We start from the raw sequence: 18062 nt of genomic DNA, 5'->3' as shown, positions 1-18062 counted from the left end.
CTGCCCTATCTCATGTTTATTGTTCAGTTTCCAAATTTAATTTAAATGGTTTCAGGGAAGACGTCTTTATTCGTGTTGTGCATTGTATTATTTTCCACTCTTGATATATAATAGAATTCCTTGACCTTTTTTGTTTTATTACTATTCCTACTACTTCCTCTTGTGAACCATTTTAGATCTCTATTCAATATAAAAATCAATATCAGAGTGCCACTTGGGGACATACTGTAGCCAATGTGTAGGCTGTATTTTTCAATAATTTAGTTTTTATTACCACTGTAATAATTTATCAATTCATATACAGCATAGAATTTTAAAAAACACTTTTTATTTTCAGAAAATATCTAAACAGTTATGTATTTCATTTATTAAAGTCACGTGACAAAACCTGGAGGCTTCCTTCAAACAGCGACCTCTCCTGGCCGGTCTCTTCGCCTCGATTTCAGTTCTTCCTTGCACGCTTCATGTTGTTTAATATTTTTGGAATAATTCGGGCTCAAGGCAAGTCATTGTCTGTTATGACTCAAAATTGGATTTATTTAGTATATCTTGAATATTTTTGGAGTCGAGTGATTTGAAGTAGTTTTGGTTCCAAACGCTTCAAGCTTTTGGAGCACCAGAGCTTGGACGATTTTACTTCCAGTTCACTTGACGCCACGTCCGTGTAGCCTCGCTAACTTGCACTTCTTTCGTGTTCCCTTTTCTAAACATAACGAGCTCATTCAACGCATTTTCATCTGGTAAGTACCCAAATAAGAATTTAATGGACTAAATGGACTCTTAAGGCTTAGTGGAAGTTGTTTGGCTTTATGTTATAGCTTCCCAGCCTTGCAAAACTATTTTTTTTGTTTTTGTTTTAGCTTAGCTCGCTAGCCAAGACACCTGTCCGCATTTCGATTGCTTTGTCTTAACGCCACTTCTGATTTGTAGATTTTGTTTTCAGGGGGGCTCGCTCGGTTAACATTAGAGTGATTTCATTTAATTGTATTAGACGCTTCTCGACTTGTCTTAAAGATGCTACAAAATACTGCTGACTGAAGTTAACTGTGGCGTTTTCGCACGCTTGTAATCTTTAGAACACAGGAAACTGTGAGACTCTCGTGGCGTTGCTCCACAACAACAACTGTTCTTTATTATGTCTGCCATTCATTCTCACAACCACACCCATACCGGCGTGCACGCATGCGCACAATAAATCGGGCATTAGATGTTTGGCATGTATAGACCCTACCCACGTGACGTCACAACTCCGCCCTCCTGACTGGTGCCGCCCAATTGTCCGTCAACACATCGTGTTTACCTGTTACGGCTACGTACATTACTCCTATTTACGGCGTGTTTTTCTGCTCGTGAGCATTAATAATCAAAATGGTGAAGGCGTGTGTGGCGGTCGGTTGCAATAACAGAGAAGATAGACGGAGAGACTTGAAGTTCTACCGGATTCCGAGAGACCCGGAGAGGAGAGAGCGAGATGGGCTGCTGCAATTTGACGAGAAAACTGGGCTCCAAACGATTACCACAGATTATGTAGTAGTCATTTTATATCTGGTAAGATGCATTTAATATATATTTAGAGGGTTTTGGGCTGACAACCACAATTAAGATCATTGCTAGGCCAATCGCCGACAACATACACGTATGTATGTAGTGAGAGTGCTATCGCTAAACCATATAAACATTAAAAGCCCTAGCTCCATTGACAAATGACATGAAATACATTAGACTTGACAGTGGATGTTAGCAAGAACAAAAGATTTTGAATTGAAAATTTCGTAACTCACCTTTCCAAGCACAAGATAGATTCCTGCCGAATTTTCGTGGACGAGGACCTGTTTCACCCAACCAGCAACGTAGCATTTATAAGCCTCCAAGCTCTTAAAGTTTTTCAAACTTTCGTGAGAATAGGCTGATTTTGTGTGGACAAGATAGTTGTAAATATCAGGGTAGCTAGCAGATGTCAGGCAAATACGGCGGAGACAGCGGGTCGAAAAACATCGATTTAGGCATCAAATATGGATCTGGCGAATGGATAAACTGAAGCTTTTCCACATAACGCCTTTTATGCAACGCATCCAGTGAGTTTACGGCATCCGAAAGCATCGGGGCTTCCATGAAATGTATTATAAATTGCTCGATCAATTGAGACCATTGAAAATACAGACACAAAATGACAGACAAGGGGGCGGAACAATACAGCGATCACGTGATTTTGTGACGTCGGTGGGTAGGGTCTATAGGGAATGGGACGTACTACGTCATTGTTTGGACGCGCCTCCATGCTGATAATATGCTTTACTTCCAATTCAATTCAATTAAATTTTATTTGTATAGCCCTCAATCACAACAGAGGTCTCAAAGGGCTTTACAGAGGCAATATGATACACAATTAGAAATGAAGCAACAAAGATGAATAGATACAGTTCAAGTCCTGGGTATCCCCTATCCTTCCGGTGCGCCAAACTCAACGGGGATTGTAACGTGTGGTAGTGCTAAGCTAATTCCTTCGGTGTATTAGAAAGAAATTATGGGTGTGTATTGTTGTGTTACCGGGTGCAACAGCGTCTCCCACCCACGACAAAAAAGGGCAAGCAAAACTGGACTCACTTTTCACCGTTTTCCTGCATGGAGGACCAAATATCAGATCACGAAGGCACGACGGATGACTTGGGTCGCAGCGGTTCGTCGGAAAAGCATTTATTTTTATCATATTTCTGCTGGAATGAGAGTGTGTTCCCGTCATCTCTACTCTTGTAAGTTGAACGATTTATCCACTGTTTTGGTTTCAATACGTTTTTTTTTTTTTTTTACCGTTGTGTAACCTGTTGTGTTCCTAGGTAACCTGCGATGAAATGCTGACAACTCATCCCGATTGGTCACCGTCTCTCTTCTTGAGTTATTCTGAGGTCAAGAGCACCACATCAGAGCGTTATGAGAGATTGGAAAGGCGAAGAGTGCACGCTGAAACTTCTGTTTGCTGTGCTCTTCCAAACATGAGCCCAAGTGTTGTGAAAAGTCAATAAAATGTGAATACAAAAACATGACTTGAACAAGTTCTTGACAAACTGTTAATTGCTTGTTTAAGTCAGCTCTTCATAATAAACAGGTATAATAATTACAAAGTCAGGTGATTTAATTTAGTTATTCTATATGGAATATGCATTGACAATGTTTGGACAGTGTTGTAGACAAGAACTGGGACTGATAAGTTGCAATAGATTTATTTCAAGCAATGCAATTTCTCCAATACGATATTTGAATTGACAGTTTAAAATCTTTAAATTAGTGCAAACAAGGCCCACCCTCTGACAGGGGCAGCACATATTATTTAATAAATTATAAGTAATACACAAATACAAGATTACAATAAACGTGTCTTTGTCAAAGCAGTTTAAAAAAAAAACTATTTACTGGCCTTAGGTAAATTGCCAGACAGGATAAATGTGTGCTTTAAAGTTCTTGCATTTCCATTTTAAGTATTGCAAGTTCTCCAACACAATATTTGAACTGACAGTTTAAAATCCTTTTAGTGCAAAATGGCCCACACTCTGACAGGGGGCAGCAAATATTATAATACATAATATAATACATTATTAAAAGCTATATACTATATAAATACAAGATCACAACAAAACCTGTCTTTTTCAAAGCAGTTTTTTAAAAAATTCAGTAGCCTTAGGTAAATAAAGGTGTATAAATATGTACATTACAGTTCTTGCATTTCTATTTTAAGTATTGCAACTTTTCCAACACTATTTGAATTGACATTCTAAAGTCTACATTAGAGCAAACAAGAATATATTATAAAGAAATAATAGAATATATACAATATTACAATGAAACGTGTCTTTGTCAAAGTGGTTAAAAAAAAAAAATCACTGGCCTTAGTTAAATAGCCAGGCAGAATAAATATGTGCATTTAAGTTCTTGCATTTTCACAAGTTAAAAGCCCGCAGTCCATTGACAAGAAGGGCAGACCCAGATGGCGTCTGCTGCAGGGGCTTGTTTGAGTCCGACGCAAGACAAATGGAACAAATTTCTTTGTCAAATAATCCAAGAAGACAGACGGTGACCAATCGGGATGTGTTGTCAGCATTTCATATGCAGGTTTACCTAGGAACACAACAGGTTACACAACGGCAAAAAAAAAAAAACAACAAAAAAAAAACGTATTGAAACCAAAACAGTGGATAAATCGTTCAACTTACAAGAGTAGAGATGATGGGAACACACTCTCATTCCAGCAGAAATACGATAAAAAGAAATGCTTTTCCGACCAACCGTTGCGACCCAAGCCATCCGTCGTGCCTTCGTGATCTGATATTTGGTCTTCCATGCAGGAAAACGGTGAAAAGTGAGTCCAGTTTTCCTTGCCCTTTTTTGTCGTGGGTGGGAGACGCTGTTGCACCCGGTAACACAACAATACACACCCATAATTTCTTTCTAATACACCGAAGGAATTAGCTTAGCACTACCACACGTTACAATCCCCGTTGAGTTTGGTGGACCGGAAGTAAAGCATATTATCAGCATGGAGGCGCGTCCAAACAATGACGTAGTACGTCCCATTCCCTATAGACAAGTTTCTGAGGTACTTCCTAATGTCTGCCTACAACTTCCGTTTTCAATAGGGAATGGGACGTACTACGTCATTGTTTGCTGTAGCAAACGTGATGTTAGGCTAGGTGATTCCAATATTTCCCGACTGTAGCCGACAGCCTACAATCTGCGCCTAGATATCTCATGCATATAGAACTCCATGCGAAATGACAAACTCGGCAGCGTTAGTAAACAGCCGCCATTTTAGAGCAGTAAACTTATCAGAAAGGCTTTGTTGTAGTGAACCTTCCTAGCAAACCTAAGTAACTTTTTATCTAAAATACTGCTAAATTGGCAAAATCTTGACTTGAGTCTATCTTTAAAGGATGAAACAGTTTGAAAATTTTCACATGTCGAAAGTAGACAGAAGGGAACTAATGCAAAAACGGGAGCAATTTTATCAACTTTAACGGTTGATTCACAACATTAAATGACATCCAAACATAGCAAAGGTTACTATGGTTTTTTGTTTTTGTTTTTTGAAAAAATGAATAAAAACATGAAAGGTAACACCAGTTACTTTGCCAAGTAACTTTTTTACTACTGTGTGTTTCAGTAGTCAGTCACTACACTAGCCAAAGAGCTAAGAGGCATTTTAACAGTCGAAAATGTTAACATTTTAAGTGTTTATTTTTTTTAAAGCAAAATAAGGCCTGTTAAAAAAAAAAACAGCAAAAATCAAACCGAAACGGTGATCCCAAAACCGAGGTTCAAACCGAACTGTGGGCTAACTGAAGCGTTGCACCCCTAGTCAGCACATTAAAATATGGAAAGAACAAAGTATTTTAAAAAAATATTTCATTCAATCAGGTCTACAGTGTGTTTCGTCAATGTTCCCTTTATTCTGAGCAGTGTATAAGCAATTAATATCTTATTTCTCAAAGTCAAGTGACTTAACCTGCTTTGAGTGGAGGCTTCTTGCCAACGGTCGTTCTCCTCACCCCGATGTAGTTTTTCCTTGCACTCTTCTTCTTTCGTTCTTTTGGAGTAATTAGGGCTCATGACTAGCGAGAATAGCTAAACCAAGTGAGCCTCAGAAACTTCCAAGCTTTAAACTGAAGCAAGTTTATTGTTATATTCCTTAATGGAAGAAGTGCAGCAAGTTGGATATAGACCGGACTTTCAACGTATAGATTTAAAAAGTTCTGAGCCAGTAGCCTGTAGATCAGCGGTCTCAAACCGACTCCACAAAGGGCCGCAGTGGGTCCTGGTTTTTGTTCCAACAGATCCAGCACAAACAGTTCAACCAATGAGGTTTCTACTAACATAAGCAGCACCTGATTGCAATCAACTGATTACACTTGTAAGAAACCAGATTGGTGAAAAGGTATTTGTCTCGTTTGGTTGGAATGAAATCCAGTACCCCCTGCGGCCCTTTGAGGACCGGTTTGAGACCACTGCTGTAGATTAATGGACCTTTTGACCACAAATTGTGTGAGATGATGGAAAATAAAATGACAACCAGGCAGCAACCATCTAATTCATCATTTCAAATATTCATATAATATTTATTAATTTATGACTGTTATTAGCATCCTATTAGCTCAATAGCTTGTCGGCCATTTGACTTATTGACCCCAAATTGGGTCAGATGAAAGGCGGTTGCTGCCTAGTTGTCATACACCTTTTTGTTTTCTAATACATCTTTCCCAATATTTATTATTTATTATTAAGTTATTACTGGTCTTAGCATTTTATTAGCTCAATAGCTTGTAGGCCACATGACCTATTGACCCCCAATTGTGTCAGATGATAGAAAATAAAAAGGTGTAGGACAACCAGGCAGCAAACATGTGATTCATCTCTCCAAATATTTTTTTAGGGTTTGGACTTGTTTTGAAGCGACGGCAACTGCTCGTGTCGCGTTCAGAACTGATCGGATTTGTAGCCATCAGACGCCTTACTGTCCTCAACAATGGGTTGGAATAAAACACAGGTGGAGGATTGATGGTCGCCAAGCATGGATAAAATGAAAAAGACACTTTGTTGTATCTGGACGCTTGATGAGTTTAATCCAGTACTTCTCAAATGGTGGGGCGCGCCCCCCCCAGGGGGGCGCAGAGCGATGCCAGGGGTGGCGCAAGTGACCTCGGGGAACATGCTTTTTATTTTTTATATTTTTGCTGTACTAGAATAAAGTGTATTTGCACATCCACTCCGTGGGTGGCAGTGGCGCTCTCATTTTCAAAGTGCGTGCAGTATTTTTGAAGTAAGCAAGAGCACACGGGAGAGACTCATGCAGAGCTGGACTCACGCAGCGACCCACTGTCTTCTCCGGTTCTCACGTGTCCGGCCGAGAAGTGCCGTTTTCGGCTTGGGATCGTCACGACCACCGCCCTCACCTACGGTTCTCCCTCGGCCGACGAGAATGTGCTTTTTTCGGGCCGTTTGCCTTTTGGCTTTGACTTTTAATATAGTGGGAAATGAGGAAAGACCACTGTTTACTGAGTCTAAAAATGATTATAGCGGAGAGTCTGAAACCAAATCAGTTAAGACGCCACTTAAAGAGATTAGACCTCAATCTCATTGATAAGCCGCTTGATTGTTTTTCAGCGAAAACGTGCCGAATATTGCCAATTGTCACAATCGTCCCGCTTTGTCAGTGTTATATCAGTAAACCAGTGAGCACTGTGGTGAATCAGCGAAAATAAAAACTTTCCTTCTGTCCAAAGACACCCCCCCCCACCCCCCCCTATTCAGTTTTGTTTTTTTTCGGTCAAATTTTTTGGCATGTTGTCCTGAAGAGTAAATGTTTCTAATCAATTTGAATTTGTTATTATTTACTGATTTTATTACATTTTATTTTTCAGTATAAAATGGTCAAAAATGTACCTTGAGTGTATTTTTACAGTTTGGATGTGACTTTTTTTTTTTTTTACTTCTGGCAATTTGATGCGCGTTAAGTCTTTTATGTTACAAGCAAAACAATGTTAATAAAGTTATACTTTATTATAAGTTGATCTATGTTACTTTTTTTCTTTTATAGGAAAAAAGGACACAATGTTAGGCTGAGGCGCACTTATAATAGTAATATTATAGACAAATGATCCCTATTTACAGTGGGGGCAGAGAGTTGGGGGGGCGCGAAATATTTATGTCTTCCTTGGGGGAGCGTAACAGAAAATAATTGAGAAGCACTGGTCTAATCAAATGATGTACAATAGACGTGCTGGGGTCCACATTGTCGCGGACAGCACGGTGGCTGACGGCTAGAAATCCGAGCAGTTATTGAACGTGACACGAGCAATACCTTGCTCATCTGCAAACAACAGCAACCTTCTGCCTCAGCCTTCCTTCCCACTGCAACGCCGCCTGTCGACGTTATTAAAAAAAAAAAAAAAAAAAGCAATATTGGATAATTTCTAGCGGTACACCTGGCGATCTGTCACTAGTGTGCAATGGCACACCGGTTGAAAAACCCTGAATGAAATTAATAATGAGAATAAAACTTCAGCAAATCACATGATTTTTTTTCTTCCCACCCAGTGTCCCGCAGACATGACTGAGGATCATCTTCACCCTGAGAAACACAATCCCCTCCACTTTCAAATTAAACAGGAGCCGGAGATGTTTTACATCAAACAGGAAGCAGAGCCAGTCACCCCTTACATTAAAGAAGAAGAACGGGAAGATGAAATCATTGCAGGGACCGTCGGTGTGAAGAGCGAAGAAGTTGAAGGCCTAAGTGAAGAGAGCGGAGCAGCGACACCTTCGAGCGACAGCTCATTTCAACACCTAACTACAAAAGAAGAGGGACGATCGCAACCGGACGGCCTCTTAGCTCCGCTCTCGGACAGCGACGACGTAACGTCACACTCTTCTGACACTGATACTAATGAGGAAGATGATGACTTTAACCAAAATGCTTTGAAATCCGTAAACAGGTCATCACTGAAAAAAGATGCTAAAGAATGTGCGGGTGGAAAACCGTTTTTCTGCACACTTTGCGACAAAGGATTTTCTTGGAAGTCTGATTTAGAAAGGCATTTACGTACACACACTGGAGAAAAGCCTTTTGCCTGCACATATTGTGGTAAAAGATTCGCCCAGAAGGGAAGTTTAAAGGTGCATACAAGAAAACACACAGGAGAGAAGCCTTTCACCTGCTCATTTTGTGGTCAAAGATTTTATCACAAAAGTGATTTGGAGACGCATAAGCGTACACACACAGGAGAAAAGCCTTTTGCCTGCATTTGTTGTGCTCAACGATTCACCCAGATAGGAACTCTAAAGAAACACATGAACACACACACTGGAGAGAAGCCTTTCACCTGCTCACTTTGCCAGAAAAGATTTTCTCAGAAGGTACTGTTAGAAAACCACACGCGTACACACACTGGAGAAAAGCCTTTTGTCTGCACAGTTTGCAACAAAAGATTTTCTCAGAAGTCTCATTTAACAACACATAAGCGTATACACACTGGAGAAAAGCCTTTCGCCTGCACAGTTTGTGACAAAGGATTTTCTCGAAAGTCTAATGTTGTAACGCATATGCGTACACACACTGGGGAAAAGCCTTTTGTTTGCACACTTTGCAACAAAAGATTTTCTCAAAAGTGTAGTTTAACAATACATAAGTGTACACCAACTGGAAAAAGCCTTTTGTCTGCACATGTTGTGTTGTATATCGCTACTTGACGAGTCTAATCAAAAGATGTACTGAGGGTGACCCTCTGACGAAGGCGGAAGTGATCGCAGAAACATGTCAGGTAATAAGCCACCTACTATTGTCTGGGATAGAAGAAAATTTTGACTAAGGTCCTGGTCTTTTTCACAACTATCGAATTATCTTGATTTTTTTTTTTTTTTTTTTAAATTGAGCGAATTGAGTTTAGTTTAGGTGAGGTTACTTCATATCAAACTTGATCTTCTGTTGATATTAGGACTTTTCAGCTATTTTGATTTACTCAGATTTGGCTTTTGTCTCATCTGTTTGTTGTTTCTGTAAACTGTTGTAAAGTGAACTTGAGTATCTTGAAAGGATATTTGAAATAATATGTATTACACTTGTCAACAGTCAGGTTTGTGCATGAAATATTGATACTATTTGCAGCTAAATTGAGGTCACTGAATACATTGCAAGGGTCAGAATATAGAAATTGTCTTAGTTTGCGAGTTCATACAGTTTAAATTAGAGGTGCCCAAGTCCGGTCCTCGAGAGCCCCTATCCATTTTTTTCCCCCCATGCCTCCCTCCGTTAATACACCTGAATCAAATGATTAGCTCATCAGGAAGCTCTGCTGGAGCCTGATAACAATCCTGATCATTTGATTCAGGTGTGTTGGAGGAGGGAGACATGGAAAACAAGCTGGATCGGGGCTCTCGAGGACTGAACTTGGGCACCCCTGGTTTAAATGGTCTCAATGAGAATATTTTAATATTTCTGTATGCATACCTGTCAAGTTGTATGGTTTCGGCATAATTTGTACAAGTGAACACTGATTTTTAAATGTGTACCCCGTACATTCAAAATCTGTACGTTTTTCGTGCATTACGTTTTTTTTTTCTCTGTTCGGATTTTGTCGCCGTTTCAGCAACGGGACAATGTGCATTTCTTTGCCGAGTAAGTAATTACTCTTACATTCAGGTAACTGAGTTACTAATTCAAATACTTTTTGGGAGAATTTGTACCTGTAATTACTTTAAAAAAATTTTTTTTTTTAGTAAGGGTAACAACACTGGTCATAAAGATGCAGTCTGCAAAATGAAAAGCTATTCTGTGATGAAAGCGAAGATTTTATTCCTTCAATTTGTTGCCGAACACAATTTGCCTGCAACTATTGCGGATCACTTCTCAGAATTGGCAAAAGAAATGTTCCCTGACTCCAAGATTGCATCGGTAAGTTAATTTTATCAATTGACCTTTTTAATTTATAATTGGACACACTAACGAACTACATTCAAGTCGAGCTGAATTGCGAGCAGGAGTGCCATGAAGTGCAGCCATCAAAAGACATGATAGAAATAGCCAAAAGTGCTACATACAATTATAACAAAAGTCACTGTTAAATCTTAGTAATCATGATGTAGCTGAAGATATTGATTGTTCTTTGATTGCACCAGGTTATATGTGACAATATTACCAATAAATTCATATTATTTTAAAAATTGAGTTTCATTTTTGTTTCATATTGCACGCTATATAGACAGAGGCGCCGCGTCCCATTAGCCAAACCAGGCAGTTGCCTAGGGCCCCCAGCCAGCAGGGGCCCCCAGAGGGCCAACAGATTTAGCACATTCAGCTTTAGTGTCCTTTCGCAGCGACAAGTGTAGGGAGTGTTTCAACACCAAGGAATCATTTGGAAGATTATCTATTGATTCTGTTATCAATCCCAATTAGCACTAACCATGTCACGTAGATTATACATGTTTAAGAAGGTCCGGTCAGCTATTAATACCACATGATTGTTTAAAGAGTGACTCATCCAGTACTCTCTGGAAAGTCCTTGTCGAGTTGTTTCACGTAGATTTTTACAGGCCACCTCATTATTCATGCTACTACTTAAAGAAATGGTGATTTTCCCCCCCCCCCCAAAAAGTGTATTAATGGGTCTATCGTATTCCTCGTTGAATAATAAGAAAAATATAGATGCATCTAAAATAATCCTAAACGATTTTATTAGCAATTTTAATACTCCTTTTAGCAAGGTTCCTTGGGTGTGCGTACGTTCCCATAGCAACCAGTCCTGTTATTGTCCTACGTCAGAAGCGCTCCGTATTCTGGGAGCGAGAATAGGCGTAAGGTGCGTATTTCGAGCAGAGAGTAATCTGAGTGCGTCCATGAACGAATGTAAATACATCCATATGAGTCAGTCTGTAAAGTGCTTAGTTTTCGCCACTTTTATGGCCAAGATGACTGCACGTGCACACAGCGCGCACTCGCACCCACCCACCTTTGTGTTCATTATACTGCGCGTGTATGTATGTGTCATGTGACTCAGAGTGGGTGGCGATCTGGCCTTTCTTTGGCAAAATGAAAGGGAGTTATCCTTCTGGAAGCGAAAAACGAAAAAAAAGCTGAAGAGGAGAAAAGGAAGCAAGACACCAGTGAGTGTACTATGTTACTGTAGTTTTGTGTCCCATTGTAGTAGAAGCACTGCAGACTAGTAGTAGTATTTTTATGTCCTAAACCAATTAACTGCCTTGACTTGTTGCGTGGGGCCCCCGGGGACCCTTGCTACACCTCTGTATATAAAACGTAAGATTAGTCACCAATTTGTAAGGCATACGTCACTATTTGTAAGATTGCCAATGGCCTCGGGTTGACAGGTACAGTATGTGTATGGAATACTGTATTTCCTTTAGGACACCAAAGGCTGGACTTCCAGTCAGCCATGTAGGACGTGTGTAGCCGGCGGTCCGCGGGAATGCGATATCTCATTCTGTTATATGAACTCGTTAAACTGTCAATCGACTAGATTTAAAACACACTGTGTTACGACGCATTTTGAGAACAGCCCTTTTTTTTTTTTTTTTGGAAATGACGAGCCTTCGACAAAGAACGGATTCATCGAAAAGTGGCCGGGGTAAGCAGCAACTGCCTACGGCGTCTGATTCCCCTCCGCAGCCCATGGCTAACGAAGACATGCTACGCAGCATCAAGGATATGATGGATGAGCTTCGAACCGAAATTGTCACCAAATTTGAGGCAATAATCTCCGAAACTGTTAAAACTGAAGTGGCCCGGGCTCTGAAGCCCATAGAGGCGAAAGTTGACGCCCAGCGAGAAACGATTTCGGACCTTGAAAGCGCGGCTAATGCACACGAAGCCCAGCTAGTTGATTTACAGGCTAATGTGGCCAAGCTATCGGAAACGGTGGCGTCCCTTAGCACAAAATGTGAGGAACTGGAAGCCCGCTCACGGCGAAATAATATCAGACTTGTGGGCTTACCTGAAGGCGCCGAGGGTCCCGAACCAACCAAGTTTGTTGCTAAACTCTTGAGCAAAATGTTGCGTCTCGAGAACGAACCTGAGCTGGATTGGGTCCAGGGCCGGAGTGGGACTCATTTTCGGCCCTGGAATTTCATGCCTCAGACCGGCCCACTCATTTAAAATTATGTCATTATGCATACACGTGTTAAGTTCAGTGTTCTCTAAAGCCGTGTACTGTAATTCTGTGTATTCCAATTCAGTGCAGGTCATGGTTGTTTAACAAGGTGGCTTTATTTTAACAAGTGCAACACAACATATTTTGAACAAATTTAAAAATGGATTTTTTAAAAAACTATATTAAATGATACATTTGAAAAATAAATTAGGCCTGTCAAATGATTAAAATTTTTGATCGAGTTAATTACAGCTTAAAAATTAATCGTAATTAATCGCAATTCAAACCATCTATAAAATATGCCATATTTTTCTGTAAATTATTGTTGGAATGGAAAGATGAGACACAAGATGGATATATACATTCAACATAAGGTACATAAGGACTGTATTTGTTTATTATAACAATAAATCAACAAGATGGCATTAACATTATTAACATTCTGTTAAAGCGATCCATGGATAGAAAGACTTGTAGTTCTTAAAAGATAAATGTTAGTACAAGTTATAGAAATTTTATATTAAAACCCCTCTTAATGTTTTCGTTTTAATAAAATTTGTAAAATTTTCAATCAAAAAATAAACTAGTAGCCCGCCATTGTTGATGTCAATAATTACTTACACAATGCTCATGGGTGCTGAAGCCTATAAAATCAGTCGCACCCAAACGCCAGCGGAGGGCGGCAAAACTCCATAAAGCACAATTAACAAGTGGGCATGTCATTGTACTGTCATTTAAATCTGTCTGAGCAGGGCATGTGCGTTAATTGCGTCAAATATTTTAACGTGATTCATTAAAAAAATTAATTACCGCCCGTTAACGCGATAATTTTGGCAGCCCCAAAATAAATGAATAAATAAGACCTTTTCTGCAACATCAAATATTAACAAAATGAGTGCTTACAGATAAAACAAACATAGCAACATAACAATATGAAAAATAAAGAATACGTATTGCACATTGTAACAACTTCTAATGATACTATTATCCATTTTCCATTTCCACTTTAAAAACGCCACGTAATTGATTATATTAATTCTAATGTTCACTCGCTGAACGACATGGCAATCCTACCTTCCAGCTCTGCACCTGTGGTGTGTTCATTATGGCTAATGCTTGCTGCTACATATCCCTTGAGAGGTGCTACAAGAAGCCAAAGTTTCCACAATTACATATTGTCGTATCACACGGTGCAAGTTGCATTTTATTCGCCATCTGGCCTTACCACTTTCGTTGTAATCCTCTGTAGTTTGAGGCAGCAAGGTCGTTGCATGAAAAAAATTAGCTATTTTCGCGCATTTTGCCGATTCTTTCACGAGTGCTTTTCTCTTTTTAATTCTTATTTTTCAGCGCCACCCTTGCTCTTTTTATCCATCCGAGCACCGAGATAGCAGCTAATTTGGCTCAATACAGACTACAATTAGGGGGCGGAGCTGCATGCTGTATTTTTCGTCTGCACACGTGAGGATGAGTCTGGAAAAAAAAATAATACTGTTTTTTTTTTTTTAAGACGGCCCACAGGGACAGCGGTAACAGAATGTAAGTTATACTCAGTGACACTGTCATAAATAAATACCAAACAAAAAATGATAACAGTGTAATTTTTTTTTTTTTTTTTTAATAAAACGCGGACCGGCCCATCTGGCCGGCCGGCCCTTCTGGAATCGTCCAGAAGCTCCCGATTAGTCACTCCGGGCCTGATTGGGTCCACCGCACGCTGCGTGTTAAACCTAAGAGTGGCGAACCTCCGCGACCCTTGGTCATCAGAATCCACATGTTTCAGGAGAAGAGTACAATCCTGCGTCGGGCTGGAGAAGCTTCGCCGTTGCTGCACAATGGAAAAAGGCTCCACATCTTTCAAGATTTCACTCCTACCGTGGCTAAACAGAGGGCAGCCTTTGCGAGGGTGAAGCGGGAGCTTCACTCGTGTGCTAATGTGAGGTTCGGTCTCAGATACCCCGCCACGCTACACATCACGTTGCCTAGTGGTTCAACTCATCGGTTCGAAGATCCGGATAAAGCTTTGGAGTTCGTCAACAAAGTTCTCTTGAAGCCCCAGGATCAAGAGGGAACCTGACTTTTTCTGTGTTTTTTCGTCTGCCTCCTTTTTTCTTCTGCTCAGATGTTGCGCTGGTGGGATTATAGGATTATTTTTTGGGGGGGGGAGGGGGGGGGGTAACATCTCAGCAGCGTTGGCCTGCTGATCATCTTGGAAGAGCCCGGCTTTTCCCACCTGCTACATTTTTTTCTTTCCTTTCCTGTCTTTTTTTATCTTCTCATCTGGATGGTGCTGTGGAGGGACAGACTCGAGATAAGTAAAGTCTATTTCTTCCGTGCCTACAAGGTATGTTGTCCCGGTATGACAATACTAATGGGGATCATTATTTTGTGCTCCGACCATGTTTGTATGTACATTATACCAAGTTTATATTACGATCGGGAATGGGCACAGACTTGTTTTGCATTGTTTTGCTTTCTCTGTGTGTATTTTGAACCCGTTGAACCCTGGTCATCGTTCATCATCTGTGCGACTATGAGTTACATGGGGCATAGTTACTTGCACGGTCCTAATACTTTGAAGTTTTAGTTCCTCATTCCGAGTAGTGTGTGTTTAATACTAATATCTTAACGTTGTTAGACAGTTCATACTAGCATTCCCCAGGCCGTTAGAGTGAACGGTAGTTAGTTAAGCTATGACTGCAATTAGCTTGTCATTAGGTAAGGTAGCATGCTCCCCTTTTGGGATGCTTCTGCTAAGGGAGCGTTTTTTCTTTCGTTTTCATCTCCTTTGTTGTTGTAGGTTTTTTTTTTTTTTTGTTCTTGTTTTGTTTTGTTTTTGTTTTTATGTGTGATATGGGAGTTGAGACCCAGGGTGCGCTGGGTTTTCAACATGGGGAGGGAAGCACATATCTCTTTTTGTATGCATATGGTCAAGTTTATGAGTCACAGACAGTTTCAGATATATTCTTTTCCAATATTTCCCCTTGTCTGCAATGGCCAATGCTAGACTAGGTGGAGATGTCAAGTTTGTGAGCTGGAATTGCAAAGGTCTAAACAATCCTATTAAACGGAGTAAGGTCCTGCATCATATTCATCAACTTAATGCTCATGTTGTCTATCTACAGGAGACTCATCTTAAAAATACAGATGCCTTCAGACTGAAGCGGAGCTGGGTTGGCCAGACATTTCTTTCCTCCTTTACCAGTAGAGCAAGAGGGGTGGCTATAGTTTTGCATAAAAACATTCCATTTGCCCATACCAAAACCATTTCCGATTCTAATGGCAGGTTCATTAATGTCATTGGCCACATTTATGAGGTCAAGGTTATCCTTGCGAATATATACGCGCCAAATTGGGATGATGTGGGTTTCTTTAAACAGATTTTTTCAATGTTACCGGACTTGGCACAATATAAATTAATTCTGGGTGGTGATTTTAACTGTTGGTTAGATCCCTCATTAGATCGCTCCTCTTTAAACTCAGTGCCACAGTCAAAATCAGCTAGAACGATTAGAGCCTTTATGGATGAGTTTGATGTTTCTGATCCTTGGCGCTTTTTTAATCCGGATAAAAAGGAATATTCTTTTTTCTCGCATGTACATCGAACTTTCACTCGAATTGATTTCTTCTTATTAGATAATTCTATACTTACGGCTTGCTCTGGCTGTAAATATGACTCTATTATTCTATCTGACCACGCCTTAGTTTCTATGAAGATACATTTTCGCAAATTTATAAACACTCGCCCACCGTGGCGCCTTAATACCCAACTCTTACTGGACAAAGACTTTGTTGAACATATGACAGAGCGATTGAATTTTTACTTTCAAGTTAACAGAACTCCAGGTATTTCGGCTGCGGTGCTATGGGAATCCATGAAGGCATTTATGAGGGGGGAAATTATTTCATATGAAGTACATCAAAAGAGGACAATGAGCTCAAAATTGGCCAAATTATCTCACAATATAGCTGTGCTGGATTCTCAGTATGCCATCTCTAAATTACCAGAAACTTATAAGGAGCGGATGTCTCTACAGGCAGAGTATGATTTCATCACTTCTCAACATACTACAAGGCTCTTACTCCTATCAAGGTCAAGATTCTATGAGCAGGGAGATAAAGCCAATAAACTCCTCGCTCACCAACTACGTCAAAGGTCATCCTCTCAGCTAATTTCACGTGTGTGTACCGACTCGGGTATTACTTCAGACCCATTAGAAATAAACAAAACATTTTTAGAGTTCTATAAACTATTGTATACATCGGACCACTCTCTTGGTCCTGAACAATTTGAGCCATTTTTTGGCAAAATAACGCTCCCTGTCTTGAATCAAACATTGAGAGAGGAGCTGGAACGCCCTATTACAGGACTTGAACTGGAAAAGGCAGTCAAATCCTTACAAAGCGGGAAGAGCCCAGGATTGGATGGAATTCCGTCTGAGTTCTATAAAACATTTTGGAAGCCATTAGCTCCGCACCTGTTGGAGGTGTTTACAGAGGCTTTTGAACTTGGTCAACTTCCCCAAACATTAAATCAGGCATGTATATCTCTGATTCTCAAGAAGGGTAAAGACCCATTACAGTGTAGCTCATATCGCCCTCTCAGTTTGCTGAACGTGGATTTTAAACTTCTGTCTAAATTGCTGGCTCTTCGCTTAGAGCGAGTCCTACCATTGATCATTTCGCAAGACCAAACTGGTTTTATTCGTGATAGACACTCTTTTTCCAATCTTAGAAGGGTTTTTAATGTTGTGTACAACCGTTCATCAAAAGCTCGGTCGGAGGCCTTGGTGGCCCTGGATGCTGAGAAGGCTTTCGACCGAGTGGAATGGGATTATTTATTTTACTGTTTGGGAAAATTTGGGCTTGGAACCAAATTTGTGTCTTGGATCAGACTGCTGTACTCGTCCCCGCAAGCGTCAGTTAGAACTAATAATACTAATTCTGAATATTTCCACCTATCCCGATCCACCAGGCAGGGCTGCCCTTTGAGCCCGCTGCTGTTTGCAATGGCTATGGAACCTCTTTCGGCTGCACTGAAGTGTTGCCCTGACCTAAGTGGTATAGTGCGACATGGAGTGGAGCTGAAAGTTGGACTTTATGCGGACGACCTTCTGTTATTTTTGTCTGACTTATCTCGCTCCATTCCTGCAGCACTCTCCGTTTTAAATGATTTTAGTAAAATTTCAGGGTACAAACTGAATTTGGGGAAGAGTGAAATATTTCCTGTAAATCAGTTAGCCAAGGTTTATCCATTAGAGAACTTTCCATTTACAGTATCTAAATCAGGGTTTGTCTACCTGGGGGTTTATGTGGCTGACACACTAAAAAACCTGCGTAAGATGAATTTTAACTCACTGCTTGTGCAGCTCAAACAAGACTTCGAAAGATGGTCTTTGCTTAATCTCTCCGTCCCGG

General features: G+C 40.3%; 1 protein-coding gene across 1 annotated transcript; it reads left to right on the top strand.

Annotated features, from left to right (window-relative positions):
- The first annotated feature begins 439 nt into the window (after positions 1-439).
- Positions 440-10681, top strand: LOC130923272 (gastrula zinc finger protein XlCGF8.2DB-like). The gene is made up of 2 exons (XM_057848839.1): positions 440-740; positions 8083-10681. The coding sequence occupies exon 2, from the start codon at positions 8095-8097 to the stop codon at positions 9232-9234; it is 1140 nt and encodes a 379-aa protein (XP_057704822.1). The 5' UTR covers positions 440-740; positions 8083-8094; the 3' UTR covers positions 9235-10681.
- Positions 10682-18062: the final 7381 nt, after the last annotated feature.

Source organism: Corythoichthys intestinalis, chromosome 1 (genome assembly GCF_030265065.1).
Source record: "Corythoichthys intestinalis isolate RoL2023-P3 chromosome 1, ASM3026506v1, whole genome shotgun sequence".
In the NCBI taxonomy this organism is placed as follows: Eukaryota; Metazoa; Chordata; class Actinopteri; order Syngnathiformes; family Syngnathidae; genus Corythoichthys; species Corythoichthys intestinalis.
The sequence above is the reverse complement of the archived record's forward strand: the minus strand, read 5'-3'. Positions and strand labels throughout refer to the sequence as shown.

Bases quoted from the DNA above. Each gene is read 5' to 3' on its own strand.
- LOC130923272 (XM_057848839.1), top strand. From the start codon at position 8,095: ATGACTGAGGATCATCTTCACCCTGAGAAACACAATCCCCTCCACTTT.